The sequence below is a fragment of the Pholis gunnellus genome (genome assembly GCF_910591455.1).
Source record: "Pholis gunnellus genome assembly, chromosome: 12".
Classification (NCBI taxonomy): Eukaryota; Metazoa; Chordata; class Actinopteri; order Perciformes; family Pholidae; genus Pholis; species Pholis gunnellus.
This window is the reverse complement of record NC_136539.1, coordinates 11,748,238-11,775,398: the sequence shown is the minus strand read 5'-3', so window position 1 is coordinate 11,775,398 and position 27,161 is coordinate 11,748,238. Positions and strand designations below refer to the sequence as shown.

The following is a 27,161-nucleotide window of genomic DNA, read 5'->3' as shown; positions in this document are numbered from 1 at the left end:
AAATAGATCAGTAAACGAATAGCTAAAGCAGAAAGAAATGTTGAAACAGCGTTGTGTTCTAATATTTTAGAATTTTGTTTTATCATACATTAGAAGTATCTTCATAAGTTATTCACTTCACATTAGTCTAACTTTGATTGTTCCTGATCAACTTTTATTTATTCTGTATTGCATTTAAGTCACATTTGCATCAGCTGTCACCTGGATGAGACTGAATGTTGCATCATTCCTTCTTTTCGTTTTGCACCAAGGACCAGGAAAACACAATCATGTTCCTCTATGTGCTGCACGGATGGATGACAATACAGTCTCTGTTCTCGCTTATCTTATCTTTTCTTATCTTATCATATTTTATATGGGGCCCAGTATATTTTCATTACAAAGCTAACACCACAAGACAAATAGACCAACATGATAGATGTAATTTCTGGGTGTGACAGATTATGGCATCTAGCAGCACAATCATTTATCACAGAAAATACAAATCCTGCAGGTGGAGCCCCAGGGCACATTTTTTTGTATTTCAAAATGAGATTTCCAATTCTTGTTCATCATGTCTGCAAACTGCTTTCTTTTCCCTGAATGCACATTCAGAGTAAGGCACTTAATGACACTGTGCCTATTGTAAGTGTTGTTGTCACACAAAGACAAGTTGTGTTATCATCCAAAAAATACAGAGCCGTAACTTAGCCTCAACTCTACAATGCCTTTGTGTTCTAGGTCTTTTGTATTTCATAATGTAAAGCAGACAATGGACAAATATGTTAACAGTTAATGTATTTTATGTTTTGTTTGTTTTTAAATAATGGCAGTGATGAAATCATTGCAAACACCCCTCAATCAATGCTCCATTGTCTTGAGAAGAATGTTTAGATTTAACTTATAATATGCTCGGTATATAATAAAATGATAATAAAAAATGTAATTTAGTTTTTTACAGTGATCCTGTCATCATATTACTTTTTTAATCAACACGATTATATATCAACTTATATGCACACCAACATTTTATTACTTGATAATGATCAAATGTTTTAGTTTGAATCTTTTTTACAAAATCTTTTCATTATGTCACTGTCAAATTGTATGTTTGTTGTTTAAATAATAATACATGCAAAAATCCGCCTAAAGCTTAATTTAGAGCTAAAATTGTAGTCAAAACCAGACCCATGTAGTGATCCATTGTGATTACACAAACAGCTTTCAGTATTTCTTCTTCAAACAAAAGTGTATACATCTCAAAATCCTGGTGGCATGTCATGGATGAGGTAGTGTTCACGTATTACAGCTTTGTCTGCAGGGTGTCTCATAAGGAGGTCACACAGAGTTCAGAATTTTTCTTTTTTTTTTCTCCTGTCTACTTTAGTTGAAAGGGGATGCTGCAGAATTCAAGCCATGTTACTCCAGAACAAAAAGAGATGTCAGAGCAAATCTTGTCAAAAGTTATATTTTAGCTCAGTGTGGGTCAGAGTGAGTCCTGTAAAGCAACACTGACACTTTTCTCTATGTTGGTGCTGTTGTTTTCTCTTCACTGTGGTGGTGTGAGAGCCTGTTCAAGCTTTAATGATAGATCAAGTATAAATGAGTGTAAACAACAAGTGTACAGCATATTAAACTATCATCTTACTGAGACACGTTTAGCATGCAGTACGTCTTAAAACCTGGACAAATTACACAGCTAATCAAATTAAGTCACTTTTATTACAGCTTGTCAGAGAGAAACGTAAACGTGAAAATTGTAATGAATGATCTCATAATGCTGAACTGCACACATTTACAGGAAATAAATATTTGAATGACTTAATTGACTGATTTCACATTCGTCTTAATTTAAATTTAAATTGAACTTTGTTATCTGATCTATTTAGTGCTTTTTCCTTTTGCATTACGGTACAAGTGGCTTAGATATACATTTTATGGTGACAACTTCTCAAAGTGCTATGATTTAAAAAATCTTTCAAAAACGTAACATTTAAAATAGCCAATAATACAAACCCTGCAGAAACAATAACGCCAGAGTCCATTTTTCACTTGCACCTAAAGGTTTATAATCAAACATGAAGGGAACGGCATGTAATGAACTTAAGAAAAAAAAATAATCTGGAGCCTATTTGAAAATTAATTTCAAACTGTAAGCAAATCCTTAAAACCATCCGGCAGTGTAATGTACATACATGTGCAAAGCAAAGAAATACATCTACAGATGCTTGTAGATGATTTCTCAAATAATTCCTATTCATTTCAACATAGGCGTGATTAGGAATGTACACCTGGGCTATTAATTGCATCTCGTTCAGTTTGTCAACATGTAAGTGGGCATCGCAGTCAATGAGGCGCAGGCAGTCTGGTTTCTTTTTGGGTACACAAAGAAAATCTAGCAGGACCGGTTTTGTCAGTTGTTGTAGTCTGTCCCCTCTAAGTGATCCGGGATGGGCAGTCCGGTGAGGACTGTCAAACACCTGTTCCACACATTGAACACAGGGCAGACTGGTTGAGCGAAGGCGATATCGAATGCATGCAAGTGCTGAGCGCCGACAGCGTCATAGAAAGACAGTGATCCAGCGTCATAGTCCAACAGCACTCCGAGACGACGCAGGTGGGGTGAGGGCTCGATGGGCATCTCCTTACTGTTGTGACGCACCACCCACGAGTTGTTGCATCGTGACAGTACCCAGGAGGCAGAGTTTTTGCCGACCCACTCATGTTTTGGTGCTGACTTGTATGCAATGCCCACTGCAAACCTGCATGCCCAATAGAAAAAAAAAACAGTCATAAATTACCTGTACATTGCTAGCATTTTAAAACCCACCCCATTATCAATAAAGCATGTGAGGGGCTCTGTGAGGCTGTACTTATGCACAGCAGTGTTTTGCGCTAAATGCATGTTAACAGGCGGACAATGGCAATGTTAGCATACATAGCAGATATAATGTGTATAATGCTTACCATGTTCACCATCTTAGTTTAGCGTGTTAGCATGGTAACATTTGGTAATTAGCAATAAACACAAAGAAAAGCTGACGAGAATGTCATTATTTTTGTGGGTATTTGGCCATAATACTAAAACGTTGGACAGATGTCAGATTTTGACCTGAAGTTAAGGTATGACCTACGTTATTACAATTAATTCTGCAGGGAACCGGAATTTACGAACCAAGTTCCATGGAAGTATCTTAGATAGTCGTCGTGACATTTCACTCAAAACCACAAACGTGTTTGCGCAAGAGCAACAGTCAGAGGACTACGGTCATTAGGATTCATCTTCTAAGGACCATGAATGTCGGTGCAGAATGGCTGTAAACGGTAAAACGATTTTACCATGAGCTTCCTCCAATCAGAGCTTCCCAGTAATGGCGGCCGCTGTCGATGTAGACATTTCCTGTGACACCGTAGCTGCTGTGACTTGAGAAGCGGTCCTGACTGTGGCTCTTCTTGGATGACGTCTCGTCCCTCTCCACCGTCAGGTTGTCATGGGACACCCTCAGCTTCCGGTGAGCTGACTTTGGGTCTAACTTGAATGGTTGACCTTGAAGAAAGGAGGAAAAATGTTAGTTTCTATGCATTACAACTCTCATGGGAAATTAATCATGGAATACACTCTTGACATACTGTTGGTCTTGAGTTTCCCTGGTTCACTGCTGCGGCTTCCAGCCTGGTTTATGGCCTTCACTATGAAAATGTACTTGGTGCCACACTGGAGCCCGTGGACAGTGTAGTGATTTTGCTTGATGTTTGGCACAATCATCCAGCTGTCAGCAGAGTTACACAAACCTGCAACCCAGACAGAAAGACAGTCACTGACAAACCAATTTGAAAATCCCCTAACTGTTGAGTTAGAGCCTCATTCAACAATACAATACAATACAGTGTAATTGTATGCAGTCTTGCAATCTATAGCTGCTGTTTTTGACTCATCAAATATAGTCGCATTAACTCATCCAAGTGTGCTTGAGCACTGAGGCAGTTGAGAATAGATCGGGCATTCGTGACCTTGTTAGAGCAATCAATTCAAACAGTCTGCTACTCATTTCAACCCCGAGATAATATTGATCTTATGATGGGCATCTTGATGTAAATCCAGTCTGACTGAGCTGTTATTTCCCCCTGTATCCTTTTCTCGACACTGCAACAATTGCAGTGTATTTTGGTAACATCTCATTACCATGACAGCCAGGACAGAGCTCTCCTCTCCTGCTGCTACAGTACAATATTGTGTTTGTATATCGTAACATAGCCCCCCAATCACTTGAAGGTCCTTGAGTGAAATCCCTTTCAAATCCCTCCGTCATTGTTTCCCACCACGAACTGGTGGGAATCAGTCAGTGTAATACTGACTGATTCCCACCAGAGAGCTGCGCATAGACTTACTGACAACATTGGATTGTCTGGTGAAGATGGCGTACTGAAGTTCATATGATACAACAGCGAATTCATCATCTGATGTCCAGTGAACTGTGATTGTGTCGTATGAAGCTGTACATAATTCCTCACGGATTATTGGTGGATTTGGTGCTGCAATCAGAAAACAAAAGACACATGTTTTTTTCTGAATGAAAACTGAGTGTATTCTATTCTGCACACGACAACATAAAACAAATCTCACAATATGATAGCACTATCCATTTGTGTCGATTAATACTGACAAGTGTAATTAAGCTAGGTTATAGTTCTCCCAGCAATTACAGCTAACAGCCCCCATGCAGAGGCAAATCCATGCTGCATAGCGGGCGCTGAGCACAAACAATCAAACCCATTTCATTCAGCAGAAAATTGTAGCACATAGTTGTATTGTAAAGTTCCTGCTTATATCCCTGCCAAAGGCTTTTAATTGTATAAATCTGTATAATTGAAGGCAGAGATGCAAAAATACCCATACTGATATGGGATATCTGTCCGATACTGACTAAAATAGCTGGATACCATCATTCTAATAGATTCATATCCATGTATTTATTTGTGACATTTTATTTTACAAAGTTAAAAAAAAGCAATATTTGAGTCAAGCCTGATTGATGCCTTACAAATGAAAGAAAGATCTCAGTCATTCCACACAGTGAGGCATACAGCTTATTCATCAAACACTGGTATGGGATCAGTACTCGGTATCGGCCAATCCCCAAAGCCCAGGTATTTGTATTGGGACTGAAAAAGTCGGATCAGCGCATCCCTAAAATGAAGATCTTTTTAAATGCATTATTCGGATAAAACGTACCCGACAAATCATCTAGTTTCACGAATTACAAAGTGTAAAACTACCCAAAAGCTGTAATGTGACTAAACTCATCTGGCAGTATAAGACCACACTCACCTGTGAGGTAATCCATGCTTTCTAGCATTTTTTTCTCCCTTGTGAAGTCCAAAGCAAAAGTATCAAAGCTGTCATTCAGGTTAATATCTGGTAACAGGATTTGAGAGGAGGCCGTTGCCATGGAAACTCTGTAATTAAAGAAGTATATAAATAGATGGTGACGGTTTTATACACCAGAGCTATTGTCAGTCGATACTGTTGGCTATCTTTGCTTCCTCACCTCTCACAGGTGCTTTTAGCCGTTTGGAGGAAGCGAGCTTGGTCCGTCTCCTTGAGAGTTTGGTCGGCCTGAGTGATGAGGGAGGAAGACCTCTCGATGCACTGCTTGCAGCTGGCTATCTGCTGGGCTAGTTTCCTCAGACGTATAGACTAGACAGGAAACAAATAAGGAAATGTTGACGACGATGAGAAGCTTGTTAAATAACCAGCAAATGTCCTATTTACCGTATGAGGCTCCAACCTGCCAGATGCTAGATTGGATTTTACTTCACCAATTAGAAGATACTGGGGAAAATCTGATTTACACCTTTGATTTTTCAGTTGAGTAATACCCACAAGAGTGTGAGCTTCAACCTGTTCTACAAGCTGCACTGGCACGAGAGGTGTATTTATGACACATAGTAACCGGACCCTCCTATCCCGCATCTGTGCCATATTGGCTCAGTGGTTGAAAGCAGAAGCAGAAGCTGACACGAGGCACGGGGTGAGGAAGGAAAGAGTCCTCCTCCTCAGAGGGCCATCACAGGAAGCAGGGCTGATCTTACTCTGACACTGAGCATGGCACAGCATGCCACTGCCTCTCTAATGGCATCTAACAAGGGAAAAGGAAGGGGAATGATTCAAGAGGCACAGAATAAGCTCATTAAATGTATGGACACTGTGTCAGAAGAACTCCGGCGCTCAGGGCTGATACCGATGACAAAATACAGCAATAAACTCTGCAGTGTGGTGAATATTTCAGTGTACGGAGCTTGTGACAAGTGTACAAAACCACAAACAGATCTGGGGACGTGTTGCCACCAGCCCCATGTCTGAGCTATAAGGTCAGAAAAAGAGGATGAGCGGTTTTAAATTAGCTGAGATGTCAGAAAGCTTTCTCTGAACCATTTTTGCATTGTCTGTTTTTACCACCTACGGTAGGTTACCAAGGGCGGGAATACCTGCAGAACAGCAGTAAATGACTTGAAATGAACTGGGTTTTTCAAAGATCACCGGGTATTTATTTTGAAGGACAATCGGATGTTTAGCTCTGTGACGCAAATGTAAACTGGAGCTAATCTGGGACATAATGTAGCACAAGTCGAGAAAAGTTATGAATGACTTCAGTACACAGGAAGTACACACAAAGGTGCCACCATACGCTTCTGTTCATATGAGACCAAGTGAGGCTGTAGCAGCAAAACCTTGAACATACTGAATTTGATTAAAAGCAATTTATTATTTATGTTATTTGTAAGAAACAAATGTGTTATTGATTCTTTCAAAACTGAGAGTCTCATTTTGATGAGTTTTTTACCCAACAACAGTGATATTCTTTGCTGCTCTATTATAATAAATGAAAACAAAAGATAACACATTACAATTGGTGTTAATAGTTGTGAAACCAACGTGACACACAAACAGGAATCCGACTCGCTCTCCTTTCTCTACTGTCTCTGGTTGTATGCCAGGTTGTAATGTGGGGAGGCAAGGTTATCAACACGCACAAGGTGATAAACAAAAAGTTGATATAGAAACACAAAAGGTTATACAGATGTACCTTTCCCTCCTTTATCTTGGTTCCTATGATTTGTCTTCGTTGCTGTACGATAGTAATCAGCAGGTCACACTCCTCCAGCAGCTTGTTTTCCTGTCGCGAGGCATTTACCTGGACAGGACAGAAGCACAGATAAGAGACAGGGTCAATTGTGGGAACGTTTTTCAAATTCATTTGCTTTGACAATATGTTTTGCTGCACTACTGCAGGTCCATTTGATTAAATCATTTTTAAATACATTATATAGGACAATGATGGGAAAACCACATTACAGGATGATTATTGCTTTTATTGTTGGGCAAGCAGAGCAGCAGTCCACCTTGTGCACAGTTTGTATTTTTATCCCAATCACATGTTGCAATGAACACGTACACAATATGCTTATTGAGGATTCACTTAACAACTACTTTATATGTTGATTTCCAAGTTCATGTTCTGAAAATACTCAATTTGCAGCAAATTGTATGCATGTTGAAGAAATTATTGATCTGCAGACTAAAGAGCACTTCATCCTGTTGACGTGACGAAAAGCCACTCTCAGATATCAGTAATTCTTCACTGTGTTAATAAATGAACTGTTGCCCATGAAGTGCCACAGAAGCAAGGAGGCTGCACCTGAAAGCGAACAGATGAACAACCCTCACCTCCACATGTTGACAGGTTTGGATGAGTTTCCCCATAAGACTTTCCAACTCACTGGTCCTCTTGATTAGACTGCTGAGGTTGGAATCCAAAGCGTGCTGTAAAACAAAATTGAAAATGAGTATTTCATTACACACTGCCCCCCTCATCAAACTGTAAATAGCTGAATACAACTTGGAGGAGAGTTAAGTGAATGGGAACACAAGGAGCGTATCCGGCTGGAGTGTAATGGGCACGGGAGAGGACACACAAGGCTGCCGCTGGATATGACTGGCCACATTCGGGCTCCTGTCGTGTAGAGGCCCCTGTCCTCACCGCGTGCCAGAGATCCCATCGTACTGTCTGCTGAGGCCACGGAGCTTAGCAGAGCATCTGCCAGTGATTTGGACAACTAAACCCCGGCTGTGTTAATCACTGACTCAGATCAAAGGCTTATGTTTCACACTTAATCTCTTACTGTAATTGGGTAGCATGATGACTGTGTACTGTGGTACAAAACATCTTCTGAAGTGACAAATTCTTCTAAAATTGAAGATTAATGTGTAATTGCATTGTGCTGTCAATGAATACAATTGAAACAAAAGTGTAGACCCACCAAGAGCAGAGGTGTGGAAAATGCTGTTTTAATACACACGCTAACACCAATCAACAGAATCTAAATTATTAATCATTTGTGGCACAGCTCGGGCTGGTAATCTTGAGAAACAAGCAAAAGTAAGTTTTTGAAAAACCCAGCCCAGTGTTGCTAGCTTTTCACATAGTAGTGAGCTTCACAAAACGCTTCACAAATTACAAAAATATAATTGTGAGCGCTGTGCCTGATCTCCCTTGATCAAAAACAAAATAGTCAAAAGAAGAGAACAGACGGTTAAGAGAGGCATTTAAAGATCCAAAGTGTGTGGCACACAGTGGGTAGACCTCTTAAGCTTGGACGTCTCACTCATTGTGATTTCATAAGGTGGGTGCGTCACTGTCTACTAAAATAGCAGAAGCTTTATTTTACCACTCTCACAAATATGATTTATTTATATGGAAGAGAAGGTGATGAAAGCCTTTACAGATGCTGAGTTGAAGGTACTGGTGAGGTGAGTTTTAAAATGGACACATGAAACATAACATATTAATCAAACCGATGTTGAATATAGCCAGATGTACACAGTTAGAACTCTCCCCCAACAATGGTGTTGTTTGAATATGACAAGTATCACATGAAGCCAAAGAGAGGCAGAGCAAATGGAAAGCGCGAGAGACATTTTGGTGTCCTGTGTTTCTCACTGTGCCCAAAATACAGCTTCTCTTGCAACATTAATACTCTTCTTCGTGTGTTTAGACCGCTCTCTCTAATGGAGGTCTCTCTCCTAGAGTCGTTTAAAGCTGATGAGAGGAAAGAATAGCAGCTTCCTTTTATATATGTGCACGCTTCTGGTCCCACACCTTTGCTTTGGCCAGTCTCTCTTCCTTCCTCTCACAGTCCTGTCAGGTCACTGACAGGACTTTGAGTTTTATCCTGTGTCAACATTAGAAACTCTATCCATTGTCAGAGTTTGTCACTTCATCCTGTGAACACTGCAGGCCCCGTTACACATCTGTGGTTTTTACTTTGTTGGAGGGCTTTTTAGGCTTTCATTCAATCAGAAATGCATGTGATAGTGTGTAAATATACACTATTATCAAGTATCCGTTAACTCAACACCAAATGCGCTTCATTAAAGGCCCAGTTAGTATTGTATATGTACGTTGTATTATAGGTATATTCACATTTATAATTGAATAGTTTGCTGCATATTCTCATCTGATAACATTTTAAATACGGTTCTGTTTAACAAACATTACGAATGCAAACAAACCTCAATATATTGGTTTATATTCTCTCGTGTAGCACATTCTGAAACTGTCACAGGAAGAAAAATCACTCTTGTAAATAATCAAATTAACCACGGCTGAATTCCAAGTAGCTGCTTCGGGTTCAGGCTCCTATTGTGTCAAATGTCATGCCTTACTTGGATAAATACATAGAAAGGAGCCATCGTGAATATTATTATAGTAACACCTGTGCTTTACCGACTATGACAAAAACGTCTGCTGTGAAAAAGGCCTATTGTTAAAGAACTTGTCAGTTAAGGTGTGCATGAAACGGGTTCCAAACCTGTTTAGGTGGTGGTTCCCCACCTTTTGAAAAGTTGAGCGTGTGTGTTTCATCCTCTTTGTTTTTCACTTTATAAAGTGGAATAAGCATTAAGCTATAACATTTATATATTTGTATTAATTTTTTAACAGAAAAAAACTGAACGCAAAAAAAAGTTCTTCCCCATTTCCCCCATTGCATGCTGGGATATACCCGAGCCGCTCATCTGACCCTAAATACGAATATGATATACATTGAACATTGACAATGTATGATGGATGGATAATAATATAATCTCAGACTAGGATCATGTCACATAGTGCCAAAAGCAGACTGAAGGAATTACTGCATTGTGCATGTGTGCACATACAAACACACTCGCCAATGTCACAACATCCCATTGTGTGGGAATCTCCGAGAAATCGGAGGCACTGTGGCTGTAACCATGTGTTTAGAAAAAACCAGCAACTATAAACAAGCTCAGCTGCGCTCCACCTGGGTCCTGTCCTGCGTGCCAAGAGAGAAAAACTATTTCTCTCTATGATGGGAATTGCTATTTCCTCTTCTGTGACTCGAGGCTTCTAACAATGCAGCTAAGTGCTCGTAATGCAAGGTCAACAAGATGAAAAGACAAGCAAAAATTATAATTTGGAAAAAAAACTAATTGGTATAATATGTCTCATTGCTAAAATGACATCGAGCAACTGAGGATGTTATAGAAAAGAAAGAAACAGAACATAGTAAGTCTTTAGGACGATAAAGGATAAAGGATTCTACTCTTCAACACCGAATAATAAAAACACAAAGCAGTATTCTAACATTTTCTCATTAATAACCTCCAAGGCTACATTACTCTGTGGCTGACCAGTTGCAATTGTGTTGATTTCCAAAGGATTAAGCCCTTGAAAAGCAACATTGTTTTGTTTTTCTCCACGAAAACAATACTGTCCCTGAATGTGGAATTAAAGAAATGATGCTGATCACCTGGTCTGCCTCCTGGTGTGAATGGCCACGCCCCACCACACAGAGAACGCGGCCAGGCGATGTCTGCACAACGACAGCATGATCAAACAGAGGAGACAGGTTAAGACTGGTCCTCTGACCTATCTTTCCAAAACTGTTGCAAAAGATTGCTTGCCCCCCAGTTACGCTGTGACCAAGCATTGTGAAAGAGAGGAGCAGGCACACAAAAGGGTTTCGAGTGTTACCAGTGATACACTAACCTCCCCCCCCTCCCCCCCTTTCTTTTGTGTCATGCATGGACACCGTGAGTGTTTGTGAAGACAAAGCAGAACCTCATTTTTATTTCATGCTGTGGATGCCATGCAATGTTCAGGACACACTTAAGGGTGAACTTTGACAAAACTGGAAAGCTCAAAACCATTAAGCTAAAGACACTTTTGATGATAAGTATTTTCATGATTTGAGAATTTACCTTGCTTGAATTAAGTTACATACAGTAGGTCAGAGTTGTTATTGCCAAGTCAAAGGCTTCACAATACAGCTCTGCTGCATGATTGTCTTGTTGTGGACTATAAAATCATTCCCCCGAGGTTACTGGAGACATGATAGAGAACAACATTGTGTAGACAAAGCACTGACCCGCTAAGCCGAATTCTGAGTTTTATGATAAAAGCTGATTCACGTATAATGGAAGGAATGTAGAGCCACATTTTGATATGCTCCAGCTAACACAGCATCTTCTCATGCCTTATTGATATCGGCCCATCTGCTGAAAGTGAGCACTTTCACTTCACCTAAAAACTGTGAAAGCATTCTCTTGCATTGGGTGTCATATTTAAGACTAGTCGAGAGAGAGACCACCTCGAACTCACTTCATTTATACTATTTTTTTAGGGCTTATGACACATTTGGTCTTCAAGGATAAGGCTGGCAATATTCTATATTTTTGTACCAAAAAAAGAATCCTATGAAAAGACTAAAATAAAGCCCCAAGCCCATATTTAATATGTAAATCTTTAAAAACAAGATACTTTCCTTAAACAACCGTAGGCGTTTAAAAAAGGTTTCTCAAACAGATGAAATAGTGTCTTTGTCGGGAACTATTTTCATTACGCTAGCAAATATTCAAAGCAGAAGGACGATTTGTGAGGGCTTGATTCAAAACAAACTCATCGTTACGAGGGAACATGGCACCCAGTGCACTGGTGTGGCTCGTTCATGTGTTATTGGACTACAATGGAGGTCTAAGGCACAGACGAATACGCTATATCAGGTACGGATTTGTTAGAAGAACAAATGAATTCCCCATTATGTTGTTGACAATAAGAAAAATATAGAATATCATCAGACGCACACATTATTGTAATATCTAATTGAGTGAGGTCATTTTGTAGCATTAGTTATTTCATATAGTTTATCATAAGAAGTCAACAGTATATGAAGCTCAGATTTGCTAAAAGATAATGCCTGCTTCACATTTGAATTACAATAATAAACACAAATGCTACTTGCCATAACATTAAGCAACATTAACACGTTTTTACTTGCAAAGAACATCGCATTGTATTTTAAGGGTTATTTTAACAAAACAATAGAGTCAACATCCAGTATCAAATTCCCTCTGAATGGGGAGCGGATCCAAAATGGAATGAGCAGTTAAAACTATACCCTTAAAAAACAAATGGTTCAGCTAAGTTTGTAGTGCAAACAACTAATGACCAATGTTACAATGTCATACTTTACTTTACTCACTGTATGAGATGAAACAAGATTTTGAGCAAATATGTAAATCAGCTTTGAATTCTGTGGGACTGCAATATGTAGTAAATAAGTTTTCGTCAGTGCATCATTATTCTACAAGCATTCCTCCACCTACAGATCATTTCTTACCTTGAGTTTGTCAAATCGGTCACCGAGGCCCGCAACGTGGTGGTCCCGGTGTCGGCCAACCAGCTTACACAATGCACAGATCAACTGTTCATCTGTCACACAGTACATGTTGACCTTCTCATCCTCGTGCTCTAGGCACATGAGCCCCCGCAGATGGGAATCGAGCAAGGGCTCGATTAGACGGTGGCCCGTGAAAGGCTTCTTGTTGGGGTGGGTGGCCTTGAGACACTCGTCACAGTATGACACCTCACAGGTGACGCAGGTCTTCACAGCGTCCTGAGGAGGATCCTGCTCACAGAACTGACACTGCACCCGGTCACCGGGACAAGTCATGGCTTTGCTGTCGGGGACGGCGCGCTCGCGCCGAGTCTCGTTAGGAGAATTAGGGCCGCTGAGAGAAGCTTTCTGGTAGCGGTCAATGATGTTCTGCAATGTCACGTTGCGTTTGAGTCCCTCTAGGCCCCTCTGGTTGAGGGTGATGACATAGCGACAGGTTGGGCACTGAAAGGCGCTGATGGATTGTATTGGCTCGCTGGGCGTGCAGTGTGAGACCAGAATACGATGGGCACAGTTGAAACAAAGGCTGTGAGCACAGGGCAAGAGCAACGGGTCCTCGAAGAGCTCCAGACAGATTGGGCAGGTCAGTTCCGACTCCAGCGTTTCCATCTTCAGGCAAAACAAAGGGAGGTCGTCAGCAAAATCCAGGGAAGCTGATTAGCTATCTGTAAAGATGACACAGAAATTGGTTAGAAAATGGTGATAGCTGTGAAAAGAGATAATCTGTGGGAAGTTGTAAACCCTCCTTGAATAGGAGAAAATCCTCACAGTTGTTTTTTGAGCAAATATACCAAACATTCCTTTGTTCTAGTTTGTCAATTGTGAGGATTTTCAGCTTTAGTTTATCTTACGCGATAGTAAATTGAATATCTTTGGATTCTAGACTGCTGGTCAGACACAACAAGGTATCTTAAGACATCACCTTTGGCTTTAGGAAATTGTAACCAGCATTTTTCGCTATTTTCTGAGATTCTATACACCGATTAATCAGGAAAATAATCCTTGCCTAGGTTCGAGACAGGCGGTTTACTTGGAAAAAAAAAAAGAATAAGAAATAGACTATGCATATTCTGTCACTATTTATTATCATAAGTACTTATGATAATATAATCAAAATGATTCATCCCTAGCTTGAGTTTAATTTGATTTCCATTGCACATTGAATACAAAAACATGAATATAAATATTACTCTATGTAAATATTTGTAAGAGATATCTGATTATGGAAATGAAGCAAATTGTGGGGAAAAAAAACAAGCAAACAGGAGGAATCTGAGATTTGTCTGCATTTTATCCATGTATCAAACTTCTGCATTGTCTATCTGGCTGAACTTACAACTTTGAGAATGCAGCAGTGGCTCATTTCAATTTGGCACAGGCATAGTTTAGCCTATCCCCATGTGTTCCTCTCTGTACTGTAGTGTGTAGGCCAGCAGGCCAGTGAGGACTGACAGCTCAGCCAAGCAGAAGTGTATTGGCCTGCTTGCTGATGGCTGGGGCTCCACACTATCACAGACACTAAGCCTTTGTTCCCGGCCAGTCAGACACCCCAGCTGCGAGTGGACACACTGTGCTCACAGCGTCCATCTACCTCCACTCATTATGTGTGAAGAAGGCAAAAGCTCATTATCAGAACAGCCGGGCACAAGTAGCCTTTTGAAGTTGTGAGGATACTGCAAGCTACAGACCTGGGTTTGTTCTTTCCATTCTATTCAAATCTTCACAGACATGCAGCTATCCCACTGCACTGTACAAGACAAGAGGCGATTGTTGCACTCGTCTCTGGTGACTGTGATGCATCTGTGGGGCTTTGTTTCTTTGCCTTTTTGTTCTTTAAAGACAAAGCGGCGAACGTATAGGTATCTAGAAGTTATCACAGAGGATCAAGCACGACCTCTTCACTATGCAAACCCTTCAGTCTTTAACAAAATATGCTAAATGTGACGCATTCAAATTTGAATAATGTAAAGTGAATAATCCTCAACATGCATATATTTATAAGTAGCCTAAAACCAAGCTAGTCTCTACAGAGTACCCAAACTGTGGTACATGAAACTACTAAACTACATGTCTAACTTTTTAGCCATTTGTTTGACATGTTTTTACTTGGACACACAAGACAACATATAAATAATTTTTAGCAACGCGGACAGCTACAATATAGCGGTTACTGTGCTCGCCAAACAGGTTTAGTTGTTACTTTCACCAGGCTGTCCTTCATACAAAATGAATAAAGAGCTTTGTATTACAAACACAATGCAAAGACGCTAACTCTCTGATGTCATCGCCTGTGGTATAAAATACCATAAGTTACAAAGAGCTTGTAAAACAATACTATGGCAAAGAGCCACTGCAAACTGCATTACAGCGCGGTGTACACTACGCACTCCTGAAAGCTCTCCCATTCATACACAGTTTACTTTACCCACCGATGGATTTCGCCCCACTTTGCAATGCCGAGACATTTCTGCTGAAGGAAAACTTCTGTCCTAAATCATGAAAACTAATTTATGACAACATGTGCACCGGCCATGAACCCCATGCTGTGGAGATGGGCATCCAGATGACACAAGTCTTCGCGGCCCCAGTAATCCTGCAGCAGAGCTGTCATTAAGCGGCAAGAGATTGAGCAAGAGGCAGAAAGCACAACAGGAAAAGTTGCCCGACAATTCCAGGAAAGCCAGCTCCACCTACAGCTGGAGCGCTGGCCAGTAGAAGAAGAGAGAGAGAGAGAGAGAGAGAGAGAGCAGACAACAGTGAGAGTGTGTGTGTGTGAGAGAGAGAGAGAGAGAGAGAGAGAGAGAGAGAGAGAGAGAGAGAGAGAGAGAGAGAGAATCAGCAAAGCGGAGGCACAGGGTTGTGCAGAGCCCCAGCCCATGCCCTCACAGGCAGGTTAGTGTCCTCGCAGCCCTGCCCAATCACAAATTCAAAGCGTCAGGATCAGTTTCAGGTTTCCCTGTGTGGCCGTCCCTTTACCTTCTAGCGGTACAATGCTGTTGATTGGAAGCTTTCTTAGCTATGCCACCAGGGACTCGAAGAGCAAAGCTGAAGACACAAACACAGGTGAGAGGCGTGCCTTAGACCCATCTGTAAAGGTGGAACAGAGGTCTGCGACTCTTGTCACCACGTTGACGTGGAACTACATCACAGTCGGTTGTCTTGTGTGTTCAGAGGCTTGTGTATGTATAATACGCCTCATGAGTGCCACAATTTAAAAGTTAAACACACAATGGTTAATAGACTGTAATATAAAACTATGTCTATTCTATAAAACCTCCATTCAACTTCCTGACAGCAACAGTTGAACGTCACTACGCCTCCTCTCTGACAGCTACAAATGAAGACAAACACGACGAAACATCATCTGCCACGTACAACTCGGTCCCAGTTGGCCCTCATGTGGGAATCACCGATGTACCATCTGCTTACCATGTGCCTCTATTTCCAGGCACATCCCCGCTGTGCTCCATTTGAATTCTCTTGTCATTCAAAAGGAGTCCCCTGCGCGGCTATCCTCTCTGAGAGACAGATACACACTGTAAATACTAAAGACACCCTGAGTTCAGACACAGCGATGGGTGTGCGCTACATTGCTGGGGAGATGCACATGGGAATGTGACAGGCATTCCCCGGGAATCACAAAGATATATCATGGTATATAATACCAAGACTCATGTATGGAATAGTCTCTAATAAATAAGAGAAAACGATCACCGACCTAAACCAACATTATATCTTTATACTTTAACAGTTTGCTATGGGCAAATAGTTAGAGGAATAGTCTGTGTAAATGTCCTCCTTTTGGTGTACAAATTGCTTTTTCATTTAATGGTAGTGTAGCGTGTGTTTTTCACAGCAGAATTATGCTTCAAGATGCTAAATGCTCAATACGTGAAGATATGACAGGTGTGAGACATGTGCTCTGAACTGCGTGGCTCTTTGTCAAATGATGAACTTGGGCACCGACCTAACATTTGGAGTTTTATTTGATTAGGAAGTAATGGCTCATTTAGAGATGAAACAATTACATCATCTCAGATAGGAAGACAATTTCCTGCTCAAGCACTTTCTAATCCTTTTGGTTATGGTCTTTTATCACCTTTAATGATGGCTCTGAACCATGTACTCAGCCACTGAGAGAGTGCGATTGCTCTTTGTCTTCTTTCCTGGGGCAGACACCTAACATATTTATCTGTAATCCTGTCTTCACAGCGTAGCTGTGACCAATGTGTGGCCTGTTGCTGCTCCCTAAAGCAGCCAGCTCAGCAGCGGGCCCACTCAGGCCTAATGTGAATTTCAGCTGTGGCAGCACAAGCCAGCTGATTAGACTGACAAATCTACCTGATCTACATTACCGAGATTAGCTGCATGAAGCCTGGCCCTGACCGACATCCATTTATGACTGATATTTAAAGGATTGTGGAGGGCAAGTTAATTACGAAAACATTTAGGCTACTACATTTAGAACTCATCTGTCAAACAGGATTACGAAGAGAAGTGTGGCTGTCATGTGTGCACTCATTTGGGCAATCTGATGTTGGCAGACATTAAGTTGTTATGTAAGTAAAAGATGAAAGTAAAATCAACTTTCCATTAAGAGGCTCCAACTTCCTGCATGAGTGAACAGGATGTTTTATAATGAAGCTCCAGATGAGGAAATGGCACCAAAAAAAAAAAAAATCTATAATGCGCATAATGTGTGTAGCTAATGAGTTTCACACAGACAGAGAACTTGAATAGAGGTCTAAAGGTCGGCTGAAGAAGTTATTTTTCCCCTTTCTTTCTTTTCTTTGTGCCCCTACTGTCTGAGCTGAGCAGGTCATCCTGGTCAGCATCGCGAGTTGCTCTCATTTCCTCTGTGCGGCTTGGCAGGTGGCATCGGCGGGGAAACACCGCATCCTTTCCACAACCACAGGAACTCCACAGAATGTGACTTTCCAAGCACCGCCGCTGCAAGCCTGCAGCTCATTAGTACGCGAAGAACAACAATGTGTCACCGGGCCCAAAACTATCAAGAGGAAGAAGTTAGTTAGCATCCAATCGCACAAATCAGTTGTTTGCATAAGTATCCGTGTTACCTCGTGTGTGGATAAGCGATTTGTAAACGGCACACAGCCAGATTGATGTGTTATTGCCGGGTAAGACATTCAAAGAGCGACACCATGTGGCTGATTTGTATAGTACAGCAAACACGTTTATCTATCTTTTCTTGAGACATGCCCACATTATATAGTGACATCTTTTACAAGAATAATTATGAAAAAAAACATCTGAATCAAGTTCAGTCCAATTATAGCCTACCTAATCCAAATTCTACTCGCAAACAAATTGGAACAACAACAACAAAAATTATACCAATTAATATTCACAGATCCACCCTCACAGATCAATCTCACTTCACTTGAAACTAATGCAGTTTTTATTAATAAAGACCACCACATGTGTTTCCATGGTGACAACTTGATATTTGTCACGCTAGCGATCAAAGGCAGACACTCTGGTGGGAAGATGTCTCACATTCCCCCTCACAGGAACAAGATAAGTTACTAATTAATCAGGGAAACAGCAGCGTTCCAGTTTTACTCCTCATTAGCTTCATGTGAAATGACTCCTATGCATGTAGGCCTGTCACAAACTGTATCCAGATGTATTGCCAGAGTATAGAAAAGTCAGTGTCTTTTATCTTATCAGTGGGGTAAATGGTATTCTGTAGGTCATGGTGAGGCTACCAGATTATGGATGAACATCAGGGTTTATCTCCCTCGGTGCTACTCTGTTTGAGTAAAATGCAATAATAAAAAAAACTTTTATGATGACTGAGAAAAGGAAAAGCCAGAAACAAAATTGCAAGCTACACCCAAGTGATTGTTCTTACAAATTGTATTATATCCTTTTAAAGAGAGCCTGTGCAAATGCATATAAGAAAGTCCACAAAGCTTCCACCGAACAGCAGCTTTGACGCTGGAAACCTACTTCAGCTACTCCCACTCTCATTGACGCTTTTTAATCACAAAATTCCCCTCGGCCTTCTCACTTAGTCATCTTATCCCTCGAGTATTATTCACAGTTCAAAACATGAAGGATTCTGTGAACACAACAAGGCCAAACAACCTCAGCAGAGCTTTGCCTTGAGGCTTGGAAACAAATGATGACTCAATGTTTTGGTAGCAAAACATAGAGGAGCAGCAACATATAATACAGACTGAGTTGAGAATAACCCTCTGACTTACCCGCCACATGATTACATCCAGGAGAAGAAAGAGCCACCTCTAAAGTCAGTCTGTGTTGATATTGGGCTCTGCCAAAGCTGATCCAGTGCAGTGGTCTGAACTTTGAGTATGACTCGTACCTCCGATTGTCTGTGAGTTTCTGACCCTCCAACCCTTTTCTCATAAGCTCACAGTAAACCAGCTGGAGGATCGAAACTTTCCACCCTCTTCTCTCCTCTCACTGAGTTCTGTACCTATCCCATACACACAGTGGGATGCAAACTGTTGCATTGGCCAATCACATGAAAGGGGCAGGACTTCTGCTGGTTTGCTCTATCACTGGAGGCTATCAGAGTGTGGAGTGTTGCCACAATTCTCAACAAAGCCTTTTTTTTTTATCATCCTCAACTCAACATAGCTGAAGCTGCACACCACAAAAACAACAGTCAGCACATTGATAACACATCCTCTTTTGATTTAAGCTTCAGGCGAGATTCCATGAAGCCAAATGAAGTAGTGCGAAGGCAAACACAGGAATCAATGATGATTATTCTCTCCAGGAAGGACAGTGACGCTTTGTGTCCGAGTCAATGTCCCAGTGCACATGCTAACATGGATGAATGAAGACATTTGAACTTTGCCACACAGCAACCATGCTCTGCTGGCAGTTGTCACGCTCATTAGCACAGATGGTGATCATGCACACCACATTTAGTTCTAATCTACATTCAGCAACCTTGTTTCTCAGAGCGATTGCACCCCTTTTTTGTTTTTTTCCATGTGAATACAGTGACTGGAATGGAAACAGGACTATCTTGTGTGCGACAGTTGACTTAGATAGTGTTGAAAGTTGTCTCAGATTTGTGGCATCTGTTCACCGCTCTTTGGCTACGTGGAAACTGTTGCCAACACAAGCGCGTGGTGGCTGACACGATTGGCATTCAAACGGCGTCGCTGATCACATAAAGTTTGATCAGATTCTCAGCTCTGGATTTGAGCCCGCGTTCACTGTTTATATATGAGGTTTGAGGTATTTAGTTTGAGGCCATTACCTCAAACGACCTTGTCAGCGACACCAAGTCTGTTTTTATACAATATCTTTGTGTAAAGCAGATGTTTATCTTATGTCTTAAAACCACAGAACATAAGGCATGTACAGATTTGGAACAGAAGTAACCCAAATACCCTGCCAGGACTCCTTGTGTTCCAGGTTAGCCTGCAGGGTTCAATATTGAAAAGAAATGTGAGAGCAATGAAAACAACTTAGATTGTTAAGCCAGATAAAGACCTATTAATGAATTATCTTGGTAATTGCATGAGACCCAATGCAAATGATAAAGATTATGCCACATGATGTGCAATGAAGCCTTAAATATCATTTAATTCAGTTACAGAGGTAATTAATTAGAAAAGGGACCACAGCTCCAACATCACCACCGATATATTGTTTTCACTCTTTTGTGAATCCAAGAATAATTTGCAAAATGTCAAACATTACATGCAAAGCATGCATAATACTGCAAAGCATCATTATTGTAGCACACCAGAAACTTTCTCAAAGTCTAACTTAAAAGTCCAAAGGAGACCTAGAGGGGACTTGTAAAGTCACCCACTGGAAATACTGATGGTCTCTTACCTCGCAGTCTGTAAATCAGTCAAGCAGATAGTCCATAGTCCGGGTGACAGATGAATGCAGAAATAAAGCCTTGGAAGAGATTCTTCTAAAAACACCGGCTTTCCTCAGAAGCCTCCCTTTAGCTCCTACTTTCTGTCTGGGCTCTGCTGCGTCGTCTGTCTCACTGCTATCTCTGAAATTCTCCTCACACAACCTCTTCTTCTCTAATCCTCTCCAAAGGAAGCCGAAACCGCTCCACACGGTTCAACCAGGCGCCGACTTCTCAAGCTTTTTCCCTCTTTGTATTATTTTGTTGGCCGGGATCATTAACTTAGTCCCATGAGAACATAAGGAGGTAAATAAACCCCCTCCTTCCTGTGGGAGGCTGTCAATCACAACTGATGATGAGGTGGTGGTGGTGGTGGTGGTGGTGGGGGGGGGGGGCTTTTAGCAGCCAAGGAGGCACTCCTGATTGGTCACCGGGGAACAGAGGTGCCCTGCATGACAAATTGGAGCACTGGGATGGATGGGCCTTGTGGAGCTGCTCAGCTGAGGTTACGTGCACATTTATATTAGACTTTGATGCGCTCACTCATTTGCATGTCATTCAAAAGTAAATGAAGCTATGTAAATGAGTGAGTAATCAAAGCTGACATGGCAAAATGCCTATTTAACACAGCTGAATTCATGAAAATGTAATTTAAGTTGTGCGCAGCTAGCTGAATGCTAGGGTCGACATGAGGAGTCAAAAGATCTTTAAATGACTCTTTGGTACAATCTGGATACTCAGTGGGGGGGGGGGGGGGGGGGGGGGGGGGGGAGACTGGGGAGGAAAGCATAATGCTTCAGTTGCTATGGCGTTGGGGCAAGAGCAACGACGCATCTTGGAGCTCGAGCCAAATGCCACTCTAATCTTTTCATTGGCAAACCCTCAGCTCTCTCTTCACAGCTTGTTTGTTTCTCAGTCAAGCCTACTGCTGTCTGTCACTCTCACACTCAGTTCCTTTCCAGCATCCCATGCCAGTCTAAAAGTCCTCGGCGTTTTGTAAGGAAAAGAAATGTGTAAAGACACTGTCAGCGGGGAAACAATACCTGAGACGGGTCACTCTGCTCCCAGTGACCACAACTAAACTCTTGAGGCTGACAAGTAAGGAGAGACAATAGACAAATTAAGCATGACTTCCACTCATTCTGCACACATTACCCACACACTAATGGATTTGTAAACAGCACAGCACACATTTCCTTAGTAAAACACACACGCAAAGCAATTCTACACTATTCTCACATCACTCCTCAGTTGTATGCCACCTTCTCCAGTAAATTACAACAGCAAGAAAATCTACAAGAGAGCGTTATTGCCACTGCCCAAGGCCACATATTGAAATTGACTTTGTAATAATGACTTTGCCTCTTCCATCTCTCGCACTAAGATTCATTTCGGTGCAATAAAATGCAATAAAACTCATGACATTTACATGGACTCTGGACTGCATTTGAGGCCATTTTAAAGGTGAAAAACAGTTTTACCTCTCCAGGGTCGAGTTAAAGTCACTCCCCTTTTCTGAACTCCAATATATATAAAGTGGAAAAATGTCTGTTTCTGTTTTAACCATTCCGAAAAAGAAAACTTGTCTGGCCGGCGGTTTGAGTAACTGTTCCCACTTCAACCGCTGGAAACACGATCTGATCCTTGATGCAGACTAACACACACAGTTTCTGTGGCTTCCAGTCTGGAAAACGGGAGAAAAACATTTATTTTTGTTTGTTCATGTGCCTCATTGGCAGTTCCACAAATCAAAACAAATTTGATATTGTTTGAATTTAAATACGTGACATCTACTCTGTCATAACATATCAACTTTGCCAAAAGAGAAACTAACTGTTTTCTCAACAGTTTTTCATCATAGCCATAGCATGAAATGTAACTCAAAGCCACAATTCAAATCCAGTCCAGAGGTTAGGAAACTGACAATGACAATTGTTTATGTATTTGTATAAGTAACAATCAAAATTGTAAAGTTCCCTGTGTAATCCTTGTAAAATTACTTCCAGAAAATATGCTGGATAATACTGTACATAATATTCCCTTATCAATAAGTAACAGCACTGTCAAAATAATTATTCAAAACAAATGAATATTCATCACCACTAAATAAGGCCATTTGCTGCCTGAGGCAGTTCTCTTGGTGGTGGTTGGCACATCAAGATGTATTAATTGGACAAAGAACTGAAAAGGGCCAGAAAACCCTTCCTGAAGGAGCAGATAAGAAGTTCAAACAAAATAGGCTGTGAAATGTGATGTTACATAAACGTTGCTAAACAGGGTCTCTCTCAGGGAGGAGGCTAGCAGACCTTTGTAATCTATTGTGTACACGTATATACATCATGGTGTTAGAAGGTTGTGCTTCCCCTTGGTGCTCACCCACTAGCAAGTGCAAACTCATTTTGCACTAAACAAAGGAATCCTGAGATATGCATGTCATCTTAAAATGCCTTAAACAGAAATCAAAACAAAAGGAAACAGTTTTATACTGGATGAGAGTCATATTTAATCAGCAGGAGGATATGGTCCAAACAACATCACCAGAATTTCTCACTAAAGCCCATCATCACAACTTTTCCATTCAATTCAGCAGCCAAACAAGAAGGCCCTACTTACGCTCTGTTGTCCAGTGTGATCCTCTAAAACACAGCAAGAAGATGCAACTCCCACTGACAGCTCAGCGTTCGAGTTCAGTAGCACATGTGTGAAAGACTAAACAAAACATACGGTAGCATCCTGGCTCGTCTCTCTCCACAATCCCTCCCTCATTGCTAGAGATCCCCACCCTGCCCCAGCCCCAGCCGCGTGCTCATGCGAGCGTAAAACATGCCCAGGAAGCGTCACTTCCACTGGGTCATTTCATGGATATTGTCTCCATTGATGCACTGGTCCATCAAGCCCCCCACCCCCCACCCCCCCGCCCCCCGCCCTCTCCAGGGTTGTGCTCCTGCCCCTGGCGCCCCCCCCCCCTCTCAGCAAGCAAAAAAAGGACAAAGATGTAGCAAATGGAGAGACAAAGGGGCGGGTGCGTGAACCTTGGGGAGACCATTTTGATGAGTTTCTGACTACACAACCAGGCCCCCGAACAGATGGGATCAGTCTCCAGGGCTCTGCTGCATGGTTGCATTTAATACGCAGCTCCATACATCCTCACAACAAACGTTGCACTCTGCTGCTCTCTAAACGGCGCTCATCAGCTCACAGACCACATACAAGCACAAAACCGATTATCTTTATCATGTTGTGTTTTGCCGTTGAGCCTTTAGAAACTATTAGATGAGTTAGCACATGCTTTGGCATCAAGATTGCCTTTTTCAACGCCGATCTAAGCATCAAGGATTGTTTCACTAACTAGGACAGTCCAAAACAGCCACCCCTCCTTTTGCCCGTAAACAATAAGATGAAAACGTCGTCTGTCCTCGCCATGGCAAAGGTTCAAGATTTTAATTGCTTTCATTCTCAAGACATACTGCCCATAACTAAGCGGCACACAATCAATCCAAACATTAAGCAAATAAATGAACACGTCACCACAAAGCCAATTACGGCATCCTGCAATTTATCTTTAACCTTCAACAGAAGTGTTATTTGGTGCAATTTAAGAGAAAAGGCCCCCCCCCCCCCCCCTTTTAATTATTAAAGCTATTTATCACACAGCTGTGCATAAGTTTATAAAATATCTGCTGTGTTTGCTCATCACTTCGGTCAACGTCTGCATGCATTTAATGTGGTTTATGATTAGCTGGCAGAGCATATAGGGCTCTTGTGAGCATTGACCTGGAATTGATTCTTTTCCTCTGAGTGTGCTGCGGTTTTATTGGTGCTGTGTTCATGATTTCGCCAACAACCAAATCAAATGTCCACGTAGTCCTCCGCTCTAATATGGTGTAGTAAACAAATAAAAGATTTGACTGCATGATTGAATTAGTATAAAGCAGGCGCACTGTTTTACCGTGCTATTTTACCGATGTACATTTTGATAGTTCAGATTAGATTATATAAGAGGGCTTTATAAATACCCAATAGGGATGTCTTCTTCAGGAGCAAAGACATTGATATAACATTATAGCCTGCTGTGCATCTGAAGCTGTAGGAATCGTTCGACATCAGCTGTTACACTTTTTGGCTGAAAGCAACGCAGTGAAACACTCCTCTGTCTGGTGTTTTCTCACTGAAATAAAACAGTGAAGGAGTTTTGGGGAAAGAAATGGTCATGTGTTATGTTTCGTCCACACCACGGCCTTGTTGCCTGAAAGTCTTGGCTTTTATTTTTTCCTGAAAAAAATGAATCCTTCCAAAAGGGTGCGGTGAACGCCTGCTGCATTCTGTAATTGCTTCCAGCTTCTGAGGGATCGGCAGTAAAAAAACTAGTATCACGTCTTTATCGAGAATCGCCCTTCAACAACACTAAACCTATCTTATCAGATATGGCGTAAGTAAAGCATTCAATCACTCTCCCAGCTGCTGACTCCACCTAAAACCCAGTCCCGATATGAATAGCAATTATTTTACAAGACGCACTGGCATTTAAAGACTCAACTAATCTCACGTATAGGACGAATAAAGCTTTCCTTCAACACCTCTGCTGTTCCTCCATCATTCAGTAAGAGACTCCACTACACTCCTACACCAAGAAATGCTGGAGGAGGACTGAACATCTGCTTTGGTGTGCTGTGTTCATGTGTCCAAGGAGACTGTCAGAGCCAAAGGCTGAAGCCCAGCTGTTAGGATCTGGGTCTGTTGCATCCGGACTAAGGGATGTTTTTCCAAAACGCTATCTTGCTCGGGATAAGACACTTGTGACAGAGTTGTCACGGTTGCGGTTAGCTCTATCACTGATAACCACCGGTGTTTAATGCCCATAGATACAAGAGGCCTGTCTCTGCTGTGTTCCAGATGCTCCAAAGGTTAAGAGGCAGTCAAACTGATCAGTTTTCTGCTTTTGCTGTGAGCCTTGGCTCAGAGTGGCTATCCTCACTTCACATGTCAACAAAGCATTCCTTCAAGACAGCCCAGAACACATTCCTCAATCTTGGCCTGTGACGCACTTTCTCTGGAGTTTGAAATGGATTAAACATTTACTTTTCCCACAGGGGTATCGCTGATAAAAAGTGTATTCTTCATCTGTACAGTGCGGTGAGTCCACATACACACACACACACACACACACACACGCACACTTATATAGCTCATGTCCATCCACACTCATTAGCTCTGACAATGAGACTGAACCAGCTCTCTCCCTGTCACAACAAGCAGGTCCAGAGAACTCACAGCTGCTGGTAGAGCTGGCACTGCTGATGGAGACGGTTCTGTTCACGTTTTGCATGAAGATTGAAGAATCAGAGCTTTGTAATGAGAGTAAAGTAGATCACCGCACATTCAAAGCACTCAAAGAAATGATTCAGTCTTCCCTGTCCAGTTTGTGATATTATAAAAGGATGGTTGAACAATGATGATTCAATACCGAGGCACAAAGACTCGATACCGAGAAAGAATGCTCTACTTTGAGTCTCTTAAAACAGAGGGAAGGAGGGCGGTTAGGAGCAATAGCAGAACCAGATGCTTGCATGAAGGAAAGTACTGAAAACCCAAACGAATTTACCAGAGTTCCCTATCCACAGTTATTTGGCACAATTACACATTCTGTTCTCTCTTAGAACAACATGGCATTACTTTAGCTCTCGCCAAAACAAGAGTTAGGGGAATAATGCTACTCATTGAAAAAAAGTTGTTTAATGAGGAAGCTGATATGAGTATATTCAACTGCAGATGTGATGTATGTGCACACAAGACTGAACTTGTTGTGGCAACATTTCCGGCTCACCTCTAAATTAAAATTCTCACTGACAAACACACAAGGTGCAGTGCTTTTTCTCCTACAAGCCTGACTGTTCACTCTTGTGCATCCATGCATGTGTGTCTCTAATGTGTTCCTGACTGTGCAGCCTGCAGTGTGTTGGTTCACCGAGTGGAAATCAGCATCCAAGTATTATAGATACAGCGTGTGTTGATTGATCCTGAATACTATCTATTATAAGAGGGCAATTTAGCAGAAACCTTAGACGTAAAGATTTAGACCATCACGGTCACCTTTTTCTGACTCAACATAAAAGTGATGGTAGTTCCCTCAAGTGTCCCACTGCTCACTCTGAGACAATTAGCATTGCTACTTTGAGCAACAGAAACCAAATTTAAAACATAGGCGCTCGCTAAACTCGAAACCCTGAACCCGATGCCACTAAGTGTTTCTTTATCAGATCTTACCTGCTTCCCCATGGCTGCGGTGGTATGTGTCTCTCCTCGAGAATAAAATCTATGCTAATACAGAGTATGACTTTTAGGCAGCGTGCACTTCCCCTGAGGTAACACAGACAGGAGACAGGAGGTTGAAGGTGTTCTGTCTGCACATACACTCCCTTTCATTGGGGTGTGTGCACACACATACCTCCCTGACATACACTCTGCTTCTCATCTGCTCTACAGGTTCACACAGGAGCATGGAAAGCTCCAGAGAAGAGTAGTTAACCCTTACACAGGCTGGAATAAT

General features: G+C 41.6%; 1 protein-coding gene across 4 annotated transcripts; it reads right to left on the bottom strand.

Annotated features, from left to right (window-relative positions):
• Positions 1 to 1,682: 1,682 nt before the first annotated feature.
• Positions 1,683 to 26,982, bottom strand: mid1 (midline 1). 4 transcript variants are annotated; one of them, XM_079170152.1, is made up of 11 exons: positions 15,171 to 15,342; positions 12,685 to 13,406; positions 10,816 to 10,878; positions 7,709 to 7,804; positions 7,068 to 7,175; positions 5,529 to 5,677; positions 5,309 to 5,436; positions 4,369 to 4,512; positions 3,610 to 3,771; positions 3,319 to 3,526; positions 1,683 to 2,741 (listed from the first exon to the last, which is right to left on the bottom strand). In XM_079170152.1, the coding sequence occupies exons 2-11, from the start codon at positions 13,348 to 13,350 to the stop codon at positions 2,393 to 2,395; spliced, it is 2,073 nt and encodes a 690-aa protein (XP_079026278.1). In that variant the 5' UTR covers positions 13,351 to 13,406; positions 15,171 to 15,342; the 3' UTR covers positions 1,683 to 2,392. The 4 variants fall into 4 exon arrangements, with proteins under 4 accessions (XP_079026278.1, XP_079026276.1, XP_079026277.1 ...); XM_079170150.1 differs by lacking the exons at positions 10,816 to 10,878; positions 15,171 to 15,342 and adding an exon at positions 26,879 to 26,982; XM_079170151.1 differs by lacking the exons at positions 10,816 to 10,878; positions 15,171 to 15,342 and adding an exon at positions 18,972 to 19,088.
• Between the last annotated feature and the right edge of the window lie 179 nt (positions 26,983 to 27,161).